The sequence below is a fragment of the Bubalus bubalis genome, chromosome 12, assembly GCF_019923935.1.
Source record: "Bubalus bubalis isolate 160015118507 breed Murrah chromosome 12, NDDB_SH_1, whole genome shotgun sequence".
NCBI classification, from domain to species: Eukaryota; Metazoa; Chordata; class Mammalia; order Artiodactyla; family Bovidae; genus Bubalus; species Bubalus bubalis.
The window spans coordinates 10,005,698-10,023,087 of NC_059168.1; the positions used below are offsets into that span (position 1 = coordinate 10,005,698).

General features: G+C 49.0%; 3 protein-coding genes across 5 annotated transcripts; 2 read left to right on the plus strand and 1 right to left on the minus strand.

The window, feature by feature from the left end:
* Positions 1-45: 45 nt before the first annotated feature.
* Positions 46-3,972, minus strand: WDR54 (WD repeat domain 54). 2 transcript variants are annotated; one of them, XM_006067938.4, is made up of 10 exons: positions 3,846-3,972; positions 3,238-3,525; positions 3,004-3,066; positions 2,410-2,476; positions 2,268-2,321; positions 1,816-1,943; positions 840-940; positions 578-740; positions 310-384; positions 46-234 (listed from the first exon to the last, which is right to left on the minus strand). In XM_006067938.4, the coding sequence occupies exons 2-10, from the start codon at positions 3,457-3,459 to the stop codon at positions 103-105; spliced, it is 1,005 nt and encodes a 334-aa protein (XP_006068000.3). In that variant the 5' UTR covers positions 3,460-3,525; positions 3,846-3,972; the 3' UTR covers positions 46-102. The 2 variants fall into 2 exon arrangements, with proteins under 2 accessions (XP_006068000.3, XP_044781683.2); XM_044925748.2 differs by lacking the exon at positions 3,004-3,066.
* Positions 3,962-10,311, plus strand: C12H2orf81 (chromosome 12 C2orf81 homolog). 2 transcript variants are annotated; one of them, XM_006067936.4, is made up of 4 exons: positions 3,962-4,121; positions 7,818-8,039; positions 8,125-8,346; positions 8,437-10,311. In XM_006067936.4, the coding sequence occupies exons 1-4, from the start codon at positions 4,104-4,106 to the stop codon at positions 9,793-9,795; spliced, it is 1,821 nt and encodes a 606-aa protein (XP_006067998.4). In that variant the 5' UTR covers positions 3,962-4,103; the 3' UTR covers positions 9,796-10,311. The 2 variants fall into 2 exon arrangements, with proteins under 2 accessions (XP_006067998.4, XP_025116578.3); XM_025260793.3 differs by having other exon boundaries at positions 8,125-10,311.
* A 144-nt stretch (positions 10,312-10,455) lies between these two features.
* LOC102397135 (retinol dehydrogenase 12) lies at positions 10,456-16,877 on the plus strand. The gene is made up of 6 exons (XM_006067940.4): positions 10,456-10,678; positions 10,848-11,087; positions 11,584-11,673; positions 15,042-15,230; positions 15,708-15,814; positions 15,933-16,877. Exons 1-6 carry the CDS (start codon positions 10,501-10,503, stop codon positions 16,119-16,121), a joined length of 993 nt encoding a protein of 330 aa, XP_006068002.3. The 5' UTR covers positions 10,456-10,500; the 3' UTR covers positions 16,122-16,877.
* Positions 16,878-17,390: the final 513 nt, after the last annotated feature.

Genomic DNA, 17,390 nt, shown 5'->3' on the forward strand with positions numbered 1-17,390 from the left:
CTAGGTGTGAAGTGTGACCATGAGATTGAGTAATCAGACAAGGGCTGGGTGGAGGGGGAGTACTTTATAAATACCACAGGGCAACAGAGGGCTGCTCTTATCTCATATGCTGCTGAATCTCAGGATCTCAGCGACGTCATAGCCAGTCACAGCAAAGGAGCTGCCTGAGGGGTCACAGAATCGGGCACCACACAGCTGGGTGTCAGGCACACACTCACCATGACAGTGTTCCACCTGAGAGAGAAGACAGCTGTTCAGGCCTGTGGCCTCATCCTCGGGCCCTCATTCCACTCCTCTTATGACACATACCTCAATGTAGCCACCCTCTGGGCTTCTGCTCAACTTCCAGATGTGTACGAAAGTGTCTTCAGCCGCAGAGAGTAGCTATTTTAAAGAAAGGCAAGGAGGACCAGTGGGAGTCAGAATGTGCTGACAGAGGGCTGGTATAGGCTGTAAAGCCCAGTCCAGGTGCCTGGGAAGGGGGCTACCCTGAGAGGCAGAGATAAGTTTGTGGAGTGCCTCTCAACATCCCAGCACCAGGAAACAAGGGTATGCAAGGTCAGAGCTGGAGACTGACCTTGCCCACCTCAGGAGCCAGGTCCAGGGCACAGATGGCCCGGGCATGGGCGTCGATCTGGACGTGTATAGTTCCTGTACTGGCTTCATATAGACGCACTTGCCCGTTCCCGTAGCCTGCTGCTATGGTCCCCTGCCACAGCTGCACAGAAGAACACGGGACCCTGCAAGGGTGACATCGCACTTTGATTTCCCAGACCTAAGCCCACTCCCCACCTTGAAGCTACCTCAGGAAGGCCTCAGCCCCCTTCTGCCTCACCTACCCGAATCCTGGAATCTGGGTCAGTAATTTGAATTTGGGCCCTGATCTCCAGACACACAGCAAGCCCGAGTCATCTGCTGTCACAGTGTCAGCCACGCAGTCCTGAGGGGAAAGGCAGGATTAGCCCTTTTTTCTCCCTGCTGGGTCCTGTATACAGGGCAGGAGGGGAAGGGAGGCAGTATTTGCATCTTTGCCTCTCCAGGGAAAGGGGAAGACGTGGAGCCTTCACTGGCTGGAAGGGTCTCTTGGAAGCATTAAATGCTTTCATTGTATTCCTTATAGAGTCTGACTCCCTGCCCCAACCCCAGCACACATCCCGTGTGTCAGGGTATACAATTGTCCTCATTGGATGAATGATGCAACTAAGGCCACAGTGTTAGGGCCTTCTGGAGGTCTTGCATTGAGCCAGTCACAGTCATGACTGGACTCTGGGACTCTTGACAGCCCCTCAAGCCAGGCAGCCAACAGAGCCCACGGGCCCAACTCTGTGCCAGGTGTAGTGTAGCATAGGCATTATAAGATACATACCCTGTTTTCAAGAGGTTTACAGTCTAATCAGGGAGATAAGAGTTGTCTTTGCGGGCAGTGTCAATTCAGGGTTCAGCTAAGGGAGATGAGTGGGGGCTGGAAGAGGGGGAAGGCTTCCAGGAGAGGATAGCACTGGAGGTGGGCCTCAATAGGGTGGACTCGCCCAAGTTCAGAGAAGGAAGCCACACATGTCAGAAACCATGGGTCCCAACTCCTCCATTCACACCAGGATCATAATGTATGAGTGAACTATTAAGTACCACGTAAATATAAAATATTTCTGGACTCATCACTGGACCTGAGGTTGCTAAAACTTAGCAAAGTGCACTAATTTGCCCAGTCATTCAGCTGCTTAATGGCAAAGCCAAGGCTTGAACCCAGGTCCCCTGCTTTCCCAAGGTGGGGAAGGCCCTCAGATTCACTGGAACAGGTAGGGGGGATCCACTCACCTGTCCCTGGGCAGGCTCAGTGGCAATGTCTGAGATTGGTGTCTGGTGCCTTGCCAGCTCTTCACTCAGTACAATGTTGGGACCCTTGGTGGGGATGTCAAACACCAGCACCCGGCCCGACCATGCTCCTGCAGAACCAGTGCTCCACTGAGGGCTTCCTGATGCTCCCAGGTCTCCAGCCACCATGCTCAGCCCTCCCTCCATCCCAGAAACCTTAGTAACAAACCCACCTCTCAATGTTCCAACAGCCCCACTCCCAACATTCACGGCCCTTTTCCTATACCATCCTGACCTTCTGAAACCCTCCATGGCTTTTTGGAGTTTCTCAGACCCTCCTTCACTCCCACCCCTCTAACACTCCACAATTTCCTCAGACCTTCAGCAGCATCCTGGTCAAAGCCCACACCCCTATACCTCAGCACTCTCCAATGCCCTGCCTTTGGCCCCCTCACCCACACAGACGTAGTGGCCACTGGCAGCAATTCCTCGGGCAAACACAGCCTGCACTGAGTATGAGAGGGGAAAACGATTAGAAGTATTATCCCCCCTCGCCCCAGCAAACACTCCCTACCCCCAACCCAGTCCTGCAGGTACCTAGAGAGCCATCTCCAGCGTCCAGTGCGTGCCAGTAGACCATGACGGAGCCATCAGACTCGTACATCTGGAAGACCAGGGCAAGGACGGGGTCATAACCCAGCTGACCTTTGCTGAGCTCTGTACCAACTACTCCACATACTCATGTTAACCTTAGCCTGTTTAATCCTCAAAATTACCCTGGGAGGGAGGCGCTATTTTTATCTCCATTTAACAAGACACTGAGGCTCTGAGAAGTTCACTAAATTGCCCAAGGTCACACAATTAATAAAAGGGCAGATATTGGAGGTGGCACTTAAGAATTGGAAAACAAGCAAGGTATGAAGATGAGAAATGAGGGGGCTAAGCATGAAAGAGCTTGGAAATGTTTAGAAGTAAGATCGCTGGGTTGGGAAGATCCCCTGGAGGAGGAAATGGCAACCCACTCCAGTATTCTTGCCTGGAGAATCCCATGGACAGAGGAGCCTGGCGGGCTACAGACCACGGGGTCGCAGAGTCGGACACGACTGAGCGCCTAAGCACAGCACACACACTAGGGGCCTTGGAGAGAAGTTAAGACTCTAGCGGGGGAGGACAGGAAGGTCCTCGTCTTACTTGTATTCCTCGATGAGAGGTGAGTACCAGCAATACTCGGAAAGGGAGGACACACCAGTGGATCTAGAGGGAGATAAATCAGAGTAAGAAGTAAAGCAGAGGACATGAGGACTCGAAAGTGTGGAAATTCAGACGGTCAGGGAAGGCCTATTCCTTCAAGTTTGGAGAGGAAGTGCCGGGTTCTAGGTAGGGCGGGGTTCAGCAACACCACTCCCAACTAACTCCACACCTCACCTGGGTGATAAGCGGGGGGCTCACTCCAGCGCCCTCCTTAGCGTGGAGTTGGCGCTGGGCCAAGGGCACACCCTCAGGAGCAGCGCTGAGTAGCTGGGCGCTGGGTCCATGGACTACTCCAAAATGAGTGAGGTTGCGGGCGGGCAGTTGCAGCACACTGAGGTTGTTGCACAGGGCGGCCGCCGAACCTCGAAGCGGGATGGAGCGCTCCCGGCGGAACATTCTTGGGGAGAGACGGTCGATCCCAGGCGCGCGGAAAGCAGAAGACAGCCGAGATTCCTAAGGGGGCTTGGGGGTGGAATGGTGCTGACAAAAGGCACTGGGAAAGCCCCCGGCGACTGGCTCACGATGTGAATGGACGAGGGCCTCGGGGATGATGATGGGGGTTGGTGGTCACATGTGCGGGAAGGGTAACGCGGAGCTGGCGAGGGGAACCCTAGGGCTGAGTCATGAGGTGATGGGGGGAACCCCAGAGGAGGAATGGTGATGGCCCAGCACCCAGTGGCCCCAAGAGCCCGAGTCAAGGCAGGATGAAGCAGGATAGCCCCTAGGCTCTTCCTCCCTCAGCCTGGCTCCCCGAAGCCCCCGGACCAGGTCAGAGTTCACACCAGCAGCTCCGAGACTCCAGAAGCGTTCTGTCTCTCCGAATCCGCCGCCACCATAGAGACGACGCACGTACGCACAGCCGTTGGGTGGGGTGAACTACCCTAACGTGCGACGCGCGGCCGGCGCGGCTGCCAGGGCAACTGTGGGCGGGGCGAGCCTCCCTGCGGCGCGGTTGCCCAGGAGACCGATAGGCTGCAGCAGAAGCTGCGGCTGGACCGGAAAGCTGCTGGAGCCTGGGGGTTGAAGCTACAGTTGAGGCGATGGCGCACGAAGGCCCGGTGAGCTTTAGCTCAGCTGAGGGTGGCCCAGAGCGGGGTTAAGACCAGTGTCCGGAGCGGTGGGCCAGCTCTGTGCCACCCGGCATCCGCCCTTCACGCGGGCGTTCAAGATGACCGAGGAAGCCATGTCTGTGCACTAGGACGGAAAACCTACACCTGCACCACGCGCACTCACAAGCATTGTCACACTTGGAGCCTGAGGGAAGGGGGTTAAATGGGTGATGAAGAGCCCAAGAACAAGAAGTAACTTTGACAACAGTTAATGCATTTAATGAGTCTCTTATATTGAGGTACTCATTTAAATGGATAAACCAGAATTGGTCAGGCACTGGGGAGAGGGTGTTGCTAGATAGGTTTCATTTGGAGAATTTCGGGAGGAATAAATGGATTAAACAACAATTCTGAGGCTGCACTTAAAAGTCAATTGTTTAAAAGCCAAGAAACTCTAAAATAGACTGAAGAGCATTCATGCAGTAATATCTCCAACCCCTCTGGTCAGGCCATTTCTAGGTGTAGCCATTAGCGCGGGTGTAATGAGAACCTGGGCGTGGTTGTCTAAGGAGTCAACTCTCCTCTCCCAGCCCTACCTACCCCTGCTCTGGCCAAGCCTGAACGGGGCTGTGGACCGTTCCTTGGGCTTGCCAACAGAACTGTTCTCACTAGCAGAGAGGGGAAACGAAACTTAAGGGATTTTGAGTTCAGTGTGAGGTTTAGGAAACACCAGAGTTGGGGGAGAATGAATTTGGGGGAACACCATGTATGAAGCAATAGTGTTGGGGGTGGGGAGACAAAAGTTAGGGAAATTGTGTTGGGGGGTAAATTTTAGAAGGAATCAGCTTCAGGGAAACTGTTGTGGGGAAATTAAGAGGCTCCCAATAATTTACTAGTAAATTCGTATGTCCCTAAAATGGGTTTTGGGGAGACTAGACTTTTTTTTCAGTGGGTTTTTCTTGATTATAAAAGGATATAAAGTCATTGTAGAGAACTTATAAACTGGAGAAGAGTGTAGGAAAGAAACATATACACGGTGCTTTCCTTTTCTTCAACACATATAGGTTTACATACCTGAGATCATACTTGATACGTAATTTTATATCATTTCTTTCATTTAAGGTTACATCATAAGTATTTTCTTATGCTATTGTAAATTCTTCCTAAAGACTGCCTTTAATCATCACATAATATTTCATCATATAGGTAGCACACAATTAGCCACCTATTTTCCTTGTTAGATGTATGTTTTCAATATTCTGCTATTATAAATTATATCACAGGGAATATTTTAGAGAATATATTTTCAGAGTATGCCTTTGTGTATTTATAAAATGGAATTGGTACTTTTGAAGATTGGATATCTTTTCAAATGTTTATTAGTCATCAATAGTTCCACTTTTGTGAAATATTATGTTCTTTGCTTATTATCCTTGGAGATCTTATGGTTATAAAAATTTATATGCATTTTTAATGTATTTGGGAATATCTTTTTAAAAAATTTGTTGCATGTATTTTTGGTTTAGGAAGCAGGATAAAGCCAAGCTCTGGAGTCAGACAGACCTGCATATGAATTATGACTCTACTACTTCCTTACTCTGTGATCTTAGGCAAATTCTGTAAAATGGGGATAAAAATAGTATGTAGTCTAAAAAATGTAGGAACTGAATCCATGTATGTGACTGATACACTTTCAGTTCAGTTCAGTTGCTCAGTCGTGTCCAACTCTTTGCAACCCCATGAATCGCAGCATGCCAGGCCTCCCTGTCCATCCCCAACTCCCAAAGTTCACCCAGACTCACATCCATCGAGTTAGTGATGCCATTCAGCCATCTCATCCTCTGTCGTCCCCTTCTCCTCCTGCCCCCAATCCCTCCCAGCATCAGAGTCTTTTCCAATGAGTCTACTCTTCACATGAGGTGGCCAAAGTACTGGAGTTTCAGCTTTAGCATCATTCCTTCCAAAGAAATCCCAGGGCTGATCTCCTTCAGAATGGACTGGTTGGATCTCCTTGCAGTCCAAGGGACTCTCAAGAGTCTTCTCCAACACCACAGTTCAAAAGCATCAATTCTTTGGCACTCAGCCGTCTTCACAGTCCAACTCTCACATCCATACATGACCACAGGAAAAACCATAGCCTTGACTAGACAGACCTTTGTTGGCAAAGTAATGTCTCTGCTTTTGAATATGCTATCTAGGTTGGGCATAACTTTCCTTCCAAGCAGTAAGCGTTTTATAATTTCATGGCTGCAGTCACCATCTGCAGTGATTTTGGAGCCCCCAAAAATAAAGTCTGACACTGTTTCCACTGTTTACCCATCTATTTGCCATGAAGTGATGGGACCTGATGCCATGATCTTCGTTTTCTGAATGTTGAGCTTTAAGTCAACTTTTTCACTCTCCACTTTCACTTTCATCAAGAGGCTTTTGAGTTCCTCTTCACTTTCTGCCATAAGGGTGGTGTCATCTGCATATCTAAAGTTATTGATATTTCTCCCGGCAATCTTGATTCCAGCTTGTGTTTCTTCCAGTCCAGCATTTCTCATGATGTACTCTGCATATAAGTTAAATAAGCAGGGTGACAATATACAGCCTTGATGTACTCCTTTTCCTATTTGGAACCAGTCTGTTGTTCCATGTCCATTTCTAACTGTTGCTTCCTGACCTGCATATAGTTTAAGTGCCAGTAAATGATAACTACTGTTATCAGCTTGTAATTAGGAATTTTAAGAAAAAGCACAGGAAAATTTGACATATATATATATATATATATATATATATATATATATACATGTGTATATAAATACATATACAGTTGCTGCTAAGTCACTTCAGTCGTGTCCGACTCTGCGCGACCCCATAGACGGCAGCCCACCAGGCTCCCCATCCCTGGGTTTCTCCAGGCAAGAACACTGGAGTGGGTGCCATTTCCTTCTCCAATGCATGCAAGTGAAAAGTGAAAGTGAAGTCGCTCAGTCACGTCCAACCCTTAGCGACCCCATGGACTGCAGCCCACCAGGCTCCTCCATCCATGGGATTTTCCCGGCAAGAGTACTGGAGTGGGGTGCCATTGCCTTCTCCATATATACAGTTACCTACCCATTTCTTTATTATTTCTTACATTACTTTTAGGCTTAGGCAGCTGTTTCTCACCCAGAGATTATATGACAATTTAAACTATTTTCCCTACATTTTATCTTTTGTTTTAATTTTGTTTTGTTTGTATGTGTGCTTTAATTCATCTGGAATTTATTTAGATGTATATTGTGAAATGAGGATCTAAGTTGATTTGGGGAATGGGAGGAAATGGGAAACACACCAATAATTCCTGCTGTTTATTGACTTTTTCAAATTCCTGAACTCTCAAGAATTTTGAATACTTTGAACTAGCACAAATAGCAAGGACTGTGCAGTTAGAGCTATATATAGCCTGGGCTCACTGTGTAATCCCAAGCCAGTGGAGGTGAACTGCTGTCAGGCTTCAGTTCCTTTGTCTGTGAAATGGACTGAGTGAGCTGTTTGAAAAATTAAATCGGCTAGGTCACCTGAAAAGCATCTGTCACATAGTAGGCTCTTAGTAGTAAATTGTCCCTTTCTAAAGGCCTTTCCTTCGTCTTAGACAACCTAAGGAAGCTTCCTCCTAACCCATAACTGCTGCTCCACTCCTCGGTTTCCCGCCCTGAGTGCCCTATTCCTTTCCCACAGAGGCAGGTCCGAGACCGCGGGATGACCCGATCCAAGGCGGAAAAGGTGCGGCCACCTACGGTTCCGGTGCCGCAGGTGGACATCGTGCCTGGGCGGCTCACTGAGGCCGAATGGATAGCGTTCACGGCTCTCGAAGAGGGCGAGGACGTCGTGGGCGACATCTTGGCTGATCTGGTGGCCCGAGTCATGGACTCCGCCTTTAAAGTCTATCTGACCCAGCAGGTAGGCCTGGATCCTTGTCCTTCAGACACATCTCCGCTCTCCTGACCCCTCCCTGCCGGACTGAGACCCTTTCTCGCCTCCGCAGTGCATTCCATTCACCATCAGTCAGGCACGGGAGGCCATGCTGCAGATCACCGAGTGGCGCTTTTTGGCTCGGGACGAGGGAGAATCTGCAGTGGCAGAGGACCCCACATGGGGCGAGGATGAGGAGCCCTTGGCTTGCACGACGGATGCCTGGGCTCAGGGATCCGTGCCGGTGCTGCACGCCCGGGCCTCGATGGGGCTGGAGGAGACGTTTCAAGGCGAAGTAAGCCCAGCTTCCAGCTGCCGCCCACCTCTTACCGCCGCCCCCGATCCATTACTCACCCCTGACCTCCACCCCTGTGCATTTTCCCAGGACCAAGACAGCGTGGACCAGATCCCTTTAGGAGGATCGTGGACGGATTCAGGATCTCAGGAGCCGATGGAATCTTGGGAGCTAACAGTCACCCCGGACTCTCCACCCACGCCCAAGTTGCTTCAGGAGACAGGGCCTCGGAGTCCTTTGGAGAAACTGGGTGACCAGTCGAGGAGCGACCAGACTGACCTGTTTGCAGTCGGATCCTCGAACTCGAGCAGCCAACTGTCGATGGAGATGGTGCCGGCAGGCAGTACCCACGCTTCTCTGGAGCTGTCCTTGGTAGCCAACCCTCAGGCCTCTGTCGAGCGGGCACAGCCCATCAGCTCTCAGTTCTCTCTCGAGGACCTCTACAATTGCACGCCCCAGCCGCACGCGGCTGGAGACCGGCTGGAACTCAGGGAGGAAAAGGTGCCCCTCATCCCCTCGCGGGTGTTGGTGTCCGATCCCTACGCGGGCGGCCCCACCACGCTCAACCCCTCGGCAGGATTCCAGCCGCAGCCGCTGTGGCTGGCTGAAGAGCGGCCCAGCGCACTTCACTCCAGAACTGGCCGTAAGGGGGCGACGGCGCGTCTGAACCCCGCGCGGCTGCCGCGCCCCTGGGTGCGCCCGCTGTCGGAGGTCCTGGTCCCAGACTCGGAGGGCCGCCCCCTGGAGGCCTACCGGGGGCGCCAGCGGGGCGAGAAGACCGAGGCCCCAGCCGGACCGCAAGCCTCCCGCCCCAACTTCCGCGTCTCCCGGTCAGAGTTCTTCCCTTGCCCACCTGGCGTTCCTGTCCGAGCTTTGGGCCCTGGTCTAAGCCTCCAGTTCCCTACTCTAAACTTAGGACTACCATCGCCAGGCTTTGGTTCAAAGCTTCCCTTCCCCAGTCCGGGGCTCCGTTTTCTCGCCACACACCGGGCGCGCCTGGACATGGCACGCAGCCCCAGCCCCAAATTATGGCCGGGTGCTAAGTGGCCCAGCGGCTGGGAGGGGGAGGCCGAACTGCTGAGTGAGCTCTGGGCCGGTCGCACCCGTGTACCTCCGCAGGGCCTGGACCCTGGGGACCGGGAGAGCCAGGATCCTCACCAATATCTTCATCCCGTGCCTCAAGTTCTGAAGGCCACGTCCCAGGTGGCGTGGAAGCCCGTGTTGCTGCCGGGAGCACTGAAGCTGGCTCCTGGTGTGAGCATGTGGAACCCAAGTACGCAGGTGCTGCTTAGCTCCGCTGAGCCTCAACGGAAAGGCAGAGAAGGCAGCGCCTCTCCTCCCATCCGTACAAGTGCCCCGAAGCCCCACGTGACTGTGGCACAGCTAATGAACTCAGCCCTCAAAATGTGGTCACTCCCCTCCAAGCGCCTGCCCAATTCTAAGTCCTAGGCATTGGGAATTCTACCTTCCTTCTGTCTGCTTGCCAGAAATAAACAGCCGAGTTGCCTTAAGAATTGGCCTGATGTCCATCAGTTCCTTCCAAGTGTGTGCTCTCACTGAACTGGAGAGGTCTATAAGAACACAGAACATAATTAAGTTACACCCTTAGGAGACCCTGCTTTAGGGTCAAGGTGGCTCTCCAGGAGAGGCATTCTGGAGAACCATCCCCATTTCCACAAAGGAGCACACAAGGGTTGCAAGAGGGATCTGCCTCAGTTGGGAGAACTTAGTCTCCTTCCAGTAGGGGAAGAAGGGGGTGGCTCTGTTTAAGCACAGAGTGATTCAAGACATGAGGAATTTGATTTTCAGTCCCTGGAGCTATATCAATTCACCTTAGAGTGCATATCCAAGTTTTCTGTGAAGACAAATTTGAGGCTATGCAAGATTTAGGGAAACTCTGACTCTCTTGATCTTTGACTTCGACCAGCATTGGAATGAGGCAATCAGATAGCTAGTGAAAATGATTTAAGGAGGAACTCACTCTCAGGTAAAAATGGGATACTCGAACACATCCAAGAGTGAGTGGTGCCTCCTTAAATTTTGTGCTTTATGCTCCACACCAACCTGTTGGCTGGTCCTACTCAGCTTTGACTAGTCCGTCCCGCCCAGTTCCTGTGATCAGCACTTCCCGGGGGTGGGCCAGTCTTCTCTGCCATGTCACTGTGGTCTGTACTCAGCAGCCCAGTATGGGGTGCTGGCTCTGTCCTCCTCATTCTGGTCCTCCTGCTTAGACTAAGTGTGCAGATCTGGCATAAGTTTTATCTCTGGGACCTCCAGCACTGCTCCACGGATTTGACTGGGAAGACAGCAGTGGTGACTGGGGCCAACAGTGGTGAGTGTTCCTCCTGACCTGCCACAACCACAGCCTCCAACTGCCCCAACAGGGAGGGCAGAGAGGAGGACCAGCTCCCACTGTCCGAACCCTTGTTTCCCACCCTACTTGCTCCATTGCCCTCTAGTCACTCCCCAGACTAGCATACTCTGAAGCTGCCCTCCCACAGGCATTGGGAAGGCTGTGTCCCAGGAGCTGGCCCGCCGCGGGGCCCGTGTGATCCTGGCCTGCCGTAGCCGAGAGCGAGGACAGCAAGCCCTGGCTGAGATACAAGCAACATCTAAGAGCAACCGCCTCCTACTTGGTGAAGTGGACCTGAGCTCTATGGCCTCCATCCGGAGCTTTGCTAAGCGGCTGCTGCAGGAGTGTCCTGAGATTCATCTATTGGTTAACAATGCTGCAGTCTGTGGTATGTGCCTTGACTTACTTCCCCTAAACACATTTCCAGAGTTTCATTTCTAGCTCAGGAACCTCAAAACAGGCATCCTTCAAGCCTAACATGTACATCCCATGGAAACTCTCTAATTCAGACACTATCCTGAAAAACCTAAAATTATAGTCTCAAACATCATTGCCCCCATCTCAACACATCCATGCTCCTGTGGTGTTTCTGTGCTGGGTTTAGTCACTCAGTTGTGTCCAACTCTTAGTGACCCCATGGACTGTAGCCCACCAGGCTCCTCTGCCCATGGAATTCTGTAGGCATACTGGAGTGGTTACCGTGCCCCCCTCCAGGGGATCTCCCCAACCAAGGGATCCAACCCAGGTCTCCCACCTTGCAGGTGGATTCTTTACTGTCTGAGCCACCAGGGCATTTCTATTGAACCCAGTATATCCTCCCCAGAATTTGTCTCCCTCAGGATTCTCACTCCATCACCCACTACCTATGTCTTCATCTTCCACAGGGTTCCCTACCACACTTACTCCAGAGGGCCTTGATCTCACCTTTGCAACCAACTACACTGGACCCTTTCTGCTCACAAATCTGCTCCAAGGTAAGGAAGGATGGGTACTTACCTTCTGTGTGACCCCTGCTTTTCCATTCCTCTAGCATTTTCATGGCTTACTCTCTATCATGGTCATCTCCTTTCCCATGGCACCCAGATGCACGCTGAGTAATGACCCAATACATTTTAACTTTTCATACCTGGCATCAGTCAAGATTAGAAGACTGGTAATGGAATCAGTTAGCCCCCAGATATCCATACAACCAGCAGGAGGATATAAGATCTACACCACACCTCTCTTTCCCTCAGACCAGTAGACTCAATCATCTCAGGTCTGAGTTCTAGCCACACTGGTAGAGTCAGTCATCTCAACAAACGCTTCTTGAGGGTGGCATTAGGCTACTAGGTTTAAGGAGGCTGTGTTCTCCTAGGGAAGGGAGGGGTTAAGCAGCAGGCACATTCTCCCTAACATTTTCCCTGGATTGCCTGATAGCCTCTTTATAATTTTATTGATTGATTGATTGATTTTTGGCTGTGCTGGGTCTTCCTTGCTGCATGGGCTTTCTCTAGCTGCCCTGCATAGGCTTCTCGTTGCAGTGGCCTCTCTTTTTGTGGAGCACAGGCTCTAGGGTGCACGGGGTCCAGTAGTTCCAGCCTGCAGGCTCAGGAGTTGCAGCTCAGCTGTGCTGGGGCTCAATGGTCACGGTGCACAGGCCCAGCTGCTCTGCGGCATGTGGGATCTTCCTGGATCAGGGATTGAACTCGTGTCTCCTGTATTGGCAGGCAGATTCTTTACCACTGAGCCATCTAGGAAGCCCTCTAATAGCCTCTTTAAAAGAAAATTAATTTTTTGGTCAGGTAATGAATATATGTCCAAGTACAAAAGGGTATATAGAAAAAGAAAGAAAGAAAAGAAAAAGTCTCCTCCTCTCCTGGAAAATCAGCTGCCCATTCCCTTCCTGGGAGGCAACTCCTATTGCCAGGTCTCATGTACCCTTTAGTGAGCAATTAAATTAGTCCTGACTGGAAAGTGAACAAAGAGCAAGGCCAAGCTCTATGGGTTTGTAATGTATTAATATATGTTTTGCCCTTTTCCAAAAATTGTAACATGCTACAATACCCTGTGTCTTGCTCAGTAATAATTTCTTGAACTGTCTTCTTGTTACTGAAAAGTGTGTGTGTGGGGGGGTCTGACTGCTCGCCACTCAAAAGCCAATAAACAGGCCAGGTTGATGGAAAGGAAAGTTTGCTCTATTTCGGATTCTGGCAGCTAGTGGTAGGGAGGGTGGCGGACATCTGTGCAAAGGCCGACTCCACCACCGGACAAGCAGGGGGTGAGAGCTTTGATAGACAGAGTGTGTGTAGGGGGGAGATTACATGTGGAAACAGCACATTTATCTCTAACAGTCATCTTCAATTGGTCATCAGTGGTCTGACTAGCATCATCTTCATCGTTGTAGGTAGAGTTAATCTTCAGTTCCAGGGTCTATTTGTTCCCGTTTCTTTGTAGTCAGTTTTCAGAATTGTGGCAGCTCATGTCCTGGGTACAGTCTGGTCATCATGGAGTTAACTTTTCCACCTGATATTTTGGTATCTATAAGACAACTCACAGGATATGGCTCAACATATTATCTATAACCCTTGAGAAAGAACTAAAGGTCCTTGACTATGCTTAATGACTAAATTACTATTATTTAGTCTCTTTAGACTGTTTTCCTTTGTTTCAGCCATTTTTCGCTTTTCTGATTAAACTTATTCTTTGATTAAAGTTTTCTATAGACAAAAGACAGGCAGAGGACATGGGGTGGGGAGGTGGGCAAGGACCATACGGTCCTGCTCTGTTTCATTCTCTCCTATCTCCTCTGTCTAGTGTATTCTCCCTTCTGTGTCTTCTAAGAAATCACCTTTCATCACATCACTTTCTTGCTTCAAATTCTTAGAAGGTATTCTGACCTTTATACAATAACTAAGCTGTTTATCTCCACTTACAAAACCTCCTGCAGACTGAGAGCCTCGCCTTGACCTTTCCCAAACCCACACCTTCATCTTCAGCCAAAATTTTTTCTCTTTTAGGCCACACTCTGTCTTCTAAATCCTGGCTGTAATCTGCACATGTGTTTCCCTCTATTTGGAATATCCTTTCCCATCTTTTAGCCTGGCTAACTTAATTCAGCTTCCAGCACTCAGCACAGATACCACTCGTGCTGTGGATCCTGTCCTGACACCTCTGCCTCCCACCAGGTGTCCCCATTTACCTCATAGCTCAGTTGGTAAAGAATCTGCCTACACAGCAGGAGACCGGGGTTTGATTCCTGGGTTGGGAAGATCCCCTGGAGAAGGAAATGGCAACCCACTCCAGGATTCTTGCCTGGAGAATCTCATGGACAGAGGAGCCTGGCAGGCGATCCCTGTGGTCGCAAAGAATTGGACACGACTTAGTGACTAAACCACCACCACCACCTGAGCCCCTGTAAACAGCTTTGTTCCTGTACAGATGCTGTTGCATGAAGATCAGCCTCCAACTAGATTGTGAGCCCCTTTGGTCTTTATGTCACTATGGCTGCAAGTCTGGAGTTCACTGTCCTCTTTAAGAATAATTTTCTCTTAGCAAATTATGGCTGAATACCTCCACTCAATTTTTCATTTGTGATTCTTCATTTAAATGGAGGGCTCAAAATAGTTTTAGTATTTTGAAACAATAAGTAAACTCATATGTTGATAACTATAATTTTTTTTACTATAATTTTTTATACTTTATATAATCCAGACTTTTTTTTTGGTATAGTTAGGAAGCTCTTTTCTTCCCCAAAGATTTGCTTGTACCTCTTCTATTGATAGTAATTTTACTTTCATTCTTTTGGGAGATAAATTCCAAAATTTTTTTTAATTAAAAAAATTTTTAATAAAACTCTTTCCCAAGAATCTCTGCACATATTTCTTTTCCCCTAAGCCTAGCACCCATATGTCTTTAGGGCCTAGCATGGTGTCTGCCATAATTCAGGGGCACAGTGAATATCTGTGGGGTGAATAAGTGAATGAATGAATGAATGTATGAATGTGTGAAAGCCAATTTTCACAGCATTTCCAGCCTCTCCTCCCCATTCTTAGCCATCAGCAAAATAAAAATATAAACAAGGATTAATTAAATTAGCTTCAGCTGGCAAGTGGCAGAAAAGGGAAAACTCCACTTTTTCTTTAGGCAAAAAAAACCAAACAAACCCCACACTAAAACAAGAAGAACCTTCGGAAAGCAGCTAATGAAAATAGTCACAGTCACATTACACTCTACACGGGGCCCACTGACTGTCTTCTGAAAGCCTGGGATGGACCCTGCTCTCCTGTAGTCTCGTGGAGAGTGGGCATGGGGGTTTACTCCATGACTTGGATTAAGGGTATGTGGTCTTCTCTCCACCTAGGGGCCCTGCAGCGGGCAGGGTCAGCCCGGGTGGTGAATGTATCTTCCTTCCGGCAATCACATGGATACATTGATGAGGATCATCTGATAGGGGCCGGTAGACCTTTGACCTTCAACCAGAACTATGATTGCAGCAAACTGCTTTTGGCCTCGTTCACTGGGAAGCTTGCCCAGAAACTTCAAGGGACAGGTAACTGCCTCTGACACTCCCTACCCTTCCACTCCCAACACGACCTCCCAACCCTTCCCATCTCATTCCAATATATTCTGGCCTTAAAATACTCCCAATATCCCCAAGCCAGCTGTTAGTTTCTTCCATTTATCATTGGTGCACCCAGTATTTCTCTCAACCCCATCTTCCTACCTCATTTTCATTCTTTTCCAACTTTCTCATCATCCACAACTTCCCTCTCCTCCAACACCATCCATCATATTCCCCATCAAGATCACCCCATGCTTTCTAATACTTATATCTCCTTACTGGCTTGGGCATTGCCATTCATGTAAGTTACGAAACACGGACTTCTCTGGCACCACCCCCAAGTCTCTTGTCACCTCTACCCGACAGAAGTGGTAGGATCCTTCCTTAACTGCACGCTGCAGAACCACACTTAACCCTTCCTTCCCACCATCCTCCTCTCTCTTCACTGTGCACTACACTTCTCAGGTGTGACCGTGAACTCTGTGGACCCGGGTGTTGTGTACACGAAAATCATGAAGCATTTCTCCTGGTCATATCGCTTCCTCTTCTGGCTCCTCAGCTTCTTCTTTAAGGTGGGTAGTGGAGAAGCTGGCGCTGCCTGAAGAGGGTGGGTCAGGGCTCTGCTGCCCAGCGTCCCGGTAAGTTAGAGCTTGCCTGGCTTTACTCTTCACTTCCTCTGTGTCTCTACAGGATAGCAAACAAGGTGCAGTCCCAGTCCTCTACCTGAGCTTAGCAAAGGAGCTGGATGGCATTTCTGGAAAACATTTTAGCAGTTCCTGTGTGATAACTCTTCCCCCTGAAGCTGCTCAGGATCCTCACGTGGCCCAAAGTCTCTGGAATACCTCAATCCGACTAACAAACCTAGACAAGGTGGACTGATCTTCTGTGGCCCCTGCCTTAACTAGCCACCCTCCCTCTGACTCCCAGCCCTTACTCTGATTATGCCTTCTGTTTGCCTGCTCCAAGGATCAGTCTCTTTGTCTAGTAGAGTGACCACTTCTTCCTTCTGTTGGTTCAGGGGCATGAGACCTCAGATCAGTCAGGGACAGTTTCAGCTTCTACTTATTTCTAGTTGTCTGATAGAAGTATTCATGTCTTAGGCACTGGGATCTCCAGACCTTCTGAGTCCCACATTGTAGGGACAGGGAGTAAGACTCCTTTCAGTGGGTATTAGACGTGCCAGTAAGAGGGGAAACTTCTATCTATTGCCCTTGGTTCCTGGCCTTGGGAGAGGCAGCACCACAGTGTCCTTTGGATCAAGGTGTGTGCCACATCCTGCCGGAAGCACTCTAACTCCATAGGGTGCTGTCTCCCAGCTGTACCGTAACTGAGCCTACAGGTAACCCTTCCACCTGTCTATCAAGCCAGCTGCTCCTGAGTGCTGAGTCCTGCAATAAAGATAGTGAATTCTGAGAGTGAGAGACCATTGTTTCTTTCAAAATCTAAATGAATTTCGAAATAAACTTTTCAAATTTCACATACACAATGCCTGTATATGTATGTATCTACTTGGGAGGATTGAAGTTTTTATGACAATGAGTTGTTCTAAACATGAAAAGTGTGTACTTTTATCTATCTAAATCTTTTTAATATCTTTATAAATTTTTGAATAAAGATCTTATACAAGTTTTACTATATTTAATTTCAGATACCTTACTTTTTATGCTATTGCAAATGATATTTTAAAATCTGTATATTAATTGTATATCATTGAGAAACTTTACTGTTATCTAATTGTGATAAGTCATCTGTACATTCTTTTGGTTTTTGCACATGGAAAATCATACCATCTAGGAATAATAACATTTATTTCTCCTCTTTCAATTAATATAAATTTTCTTTTCCTAGACCTTAACTGATTTTCTGCTATTAAACCAAACTTGCATTTAAACCAACTTTGTCAGAGTGCTAATTTTGTATGAAAAAAAGTGGATGTTAGTTGCACAGTCGTGTCTGACTCTTTGTGATCCCGTGGACTGTAGCCTGCCAAGATACTCTGTCCATGGAATTCTCCAGGCAAGTTTACTGGAGTGGGTTGCCATTTCCTTCTCCAGGGGATCTTCCCAACCCAGGAATTGAACCTGGGTCTCCTGTATTGTAGGCAGATTCTTTACCGACTGGGCCACTACGGAAGCCACTAGTATATAA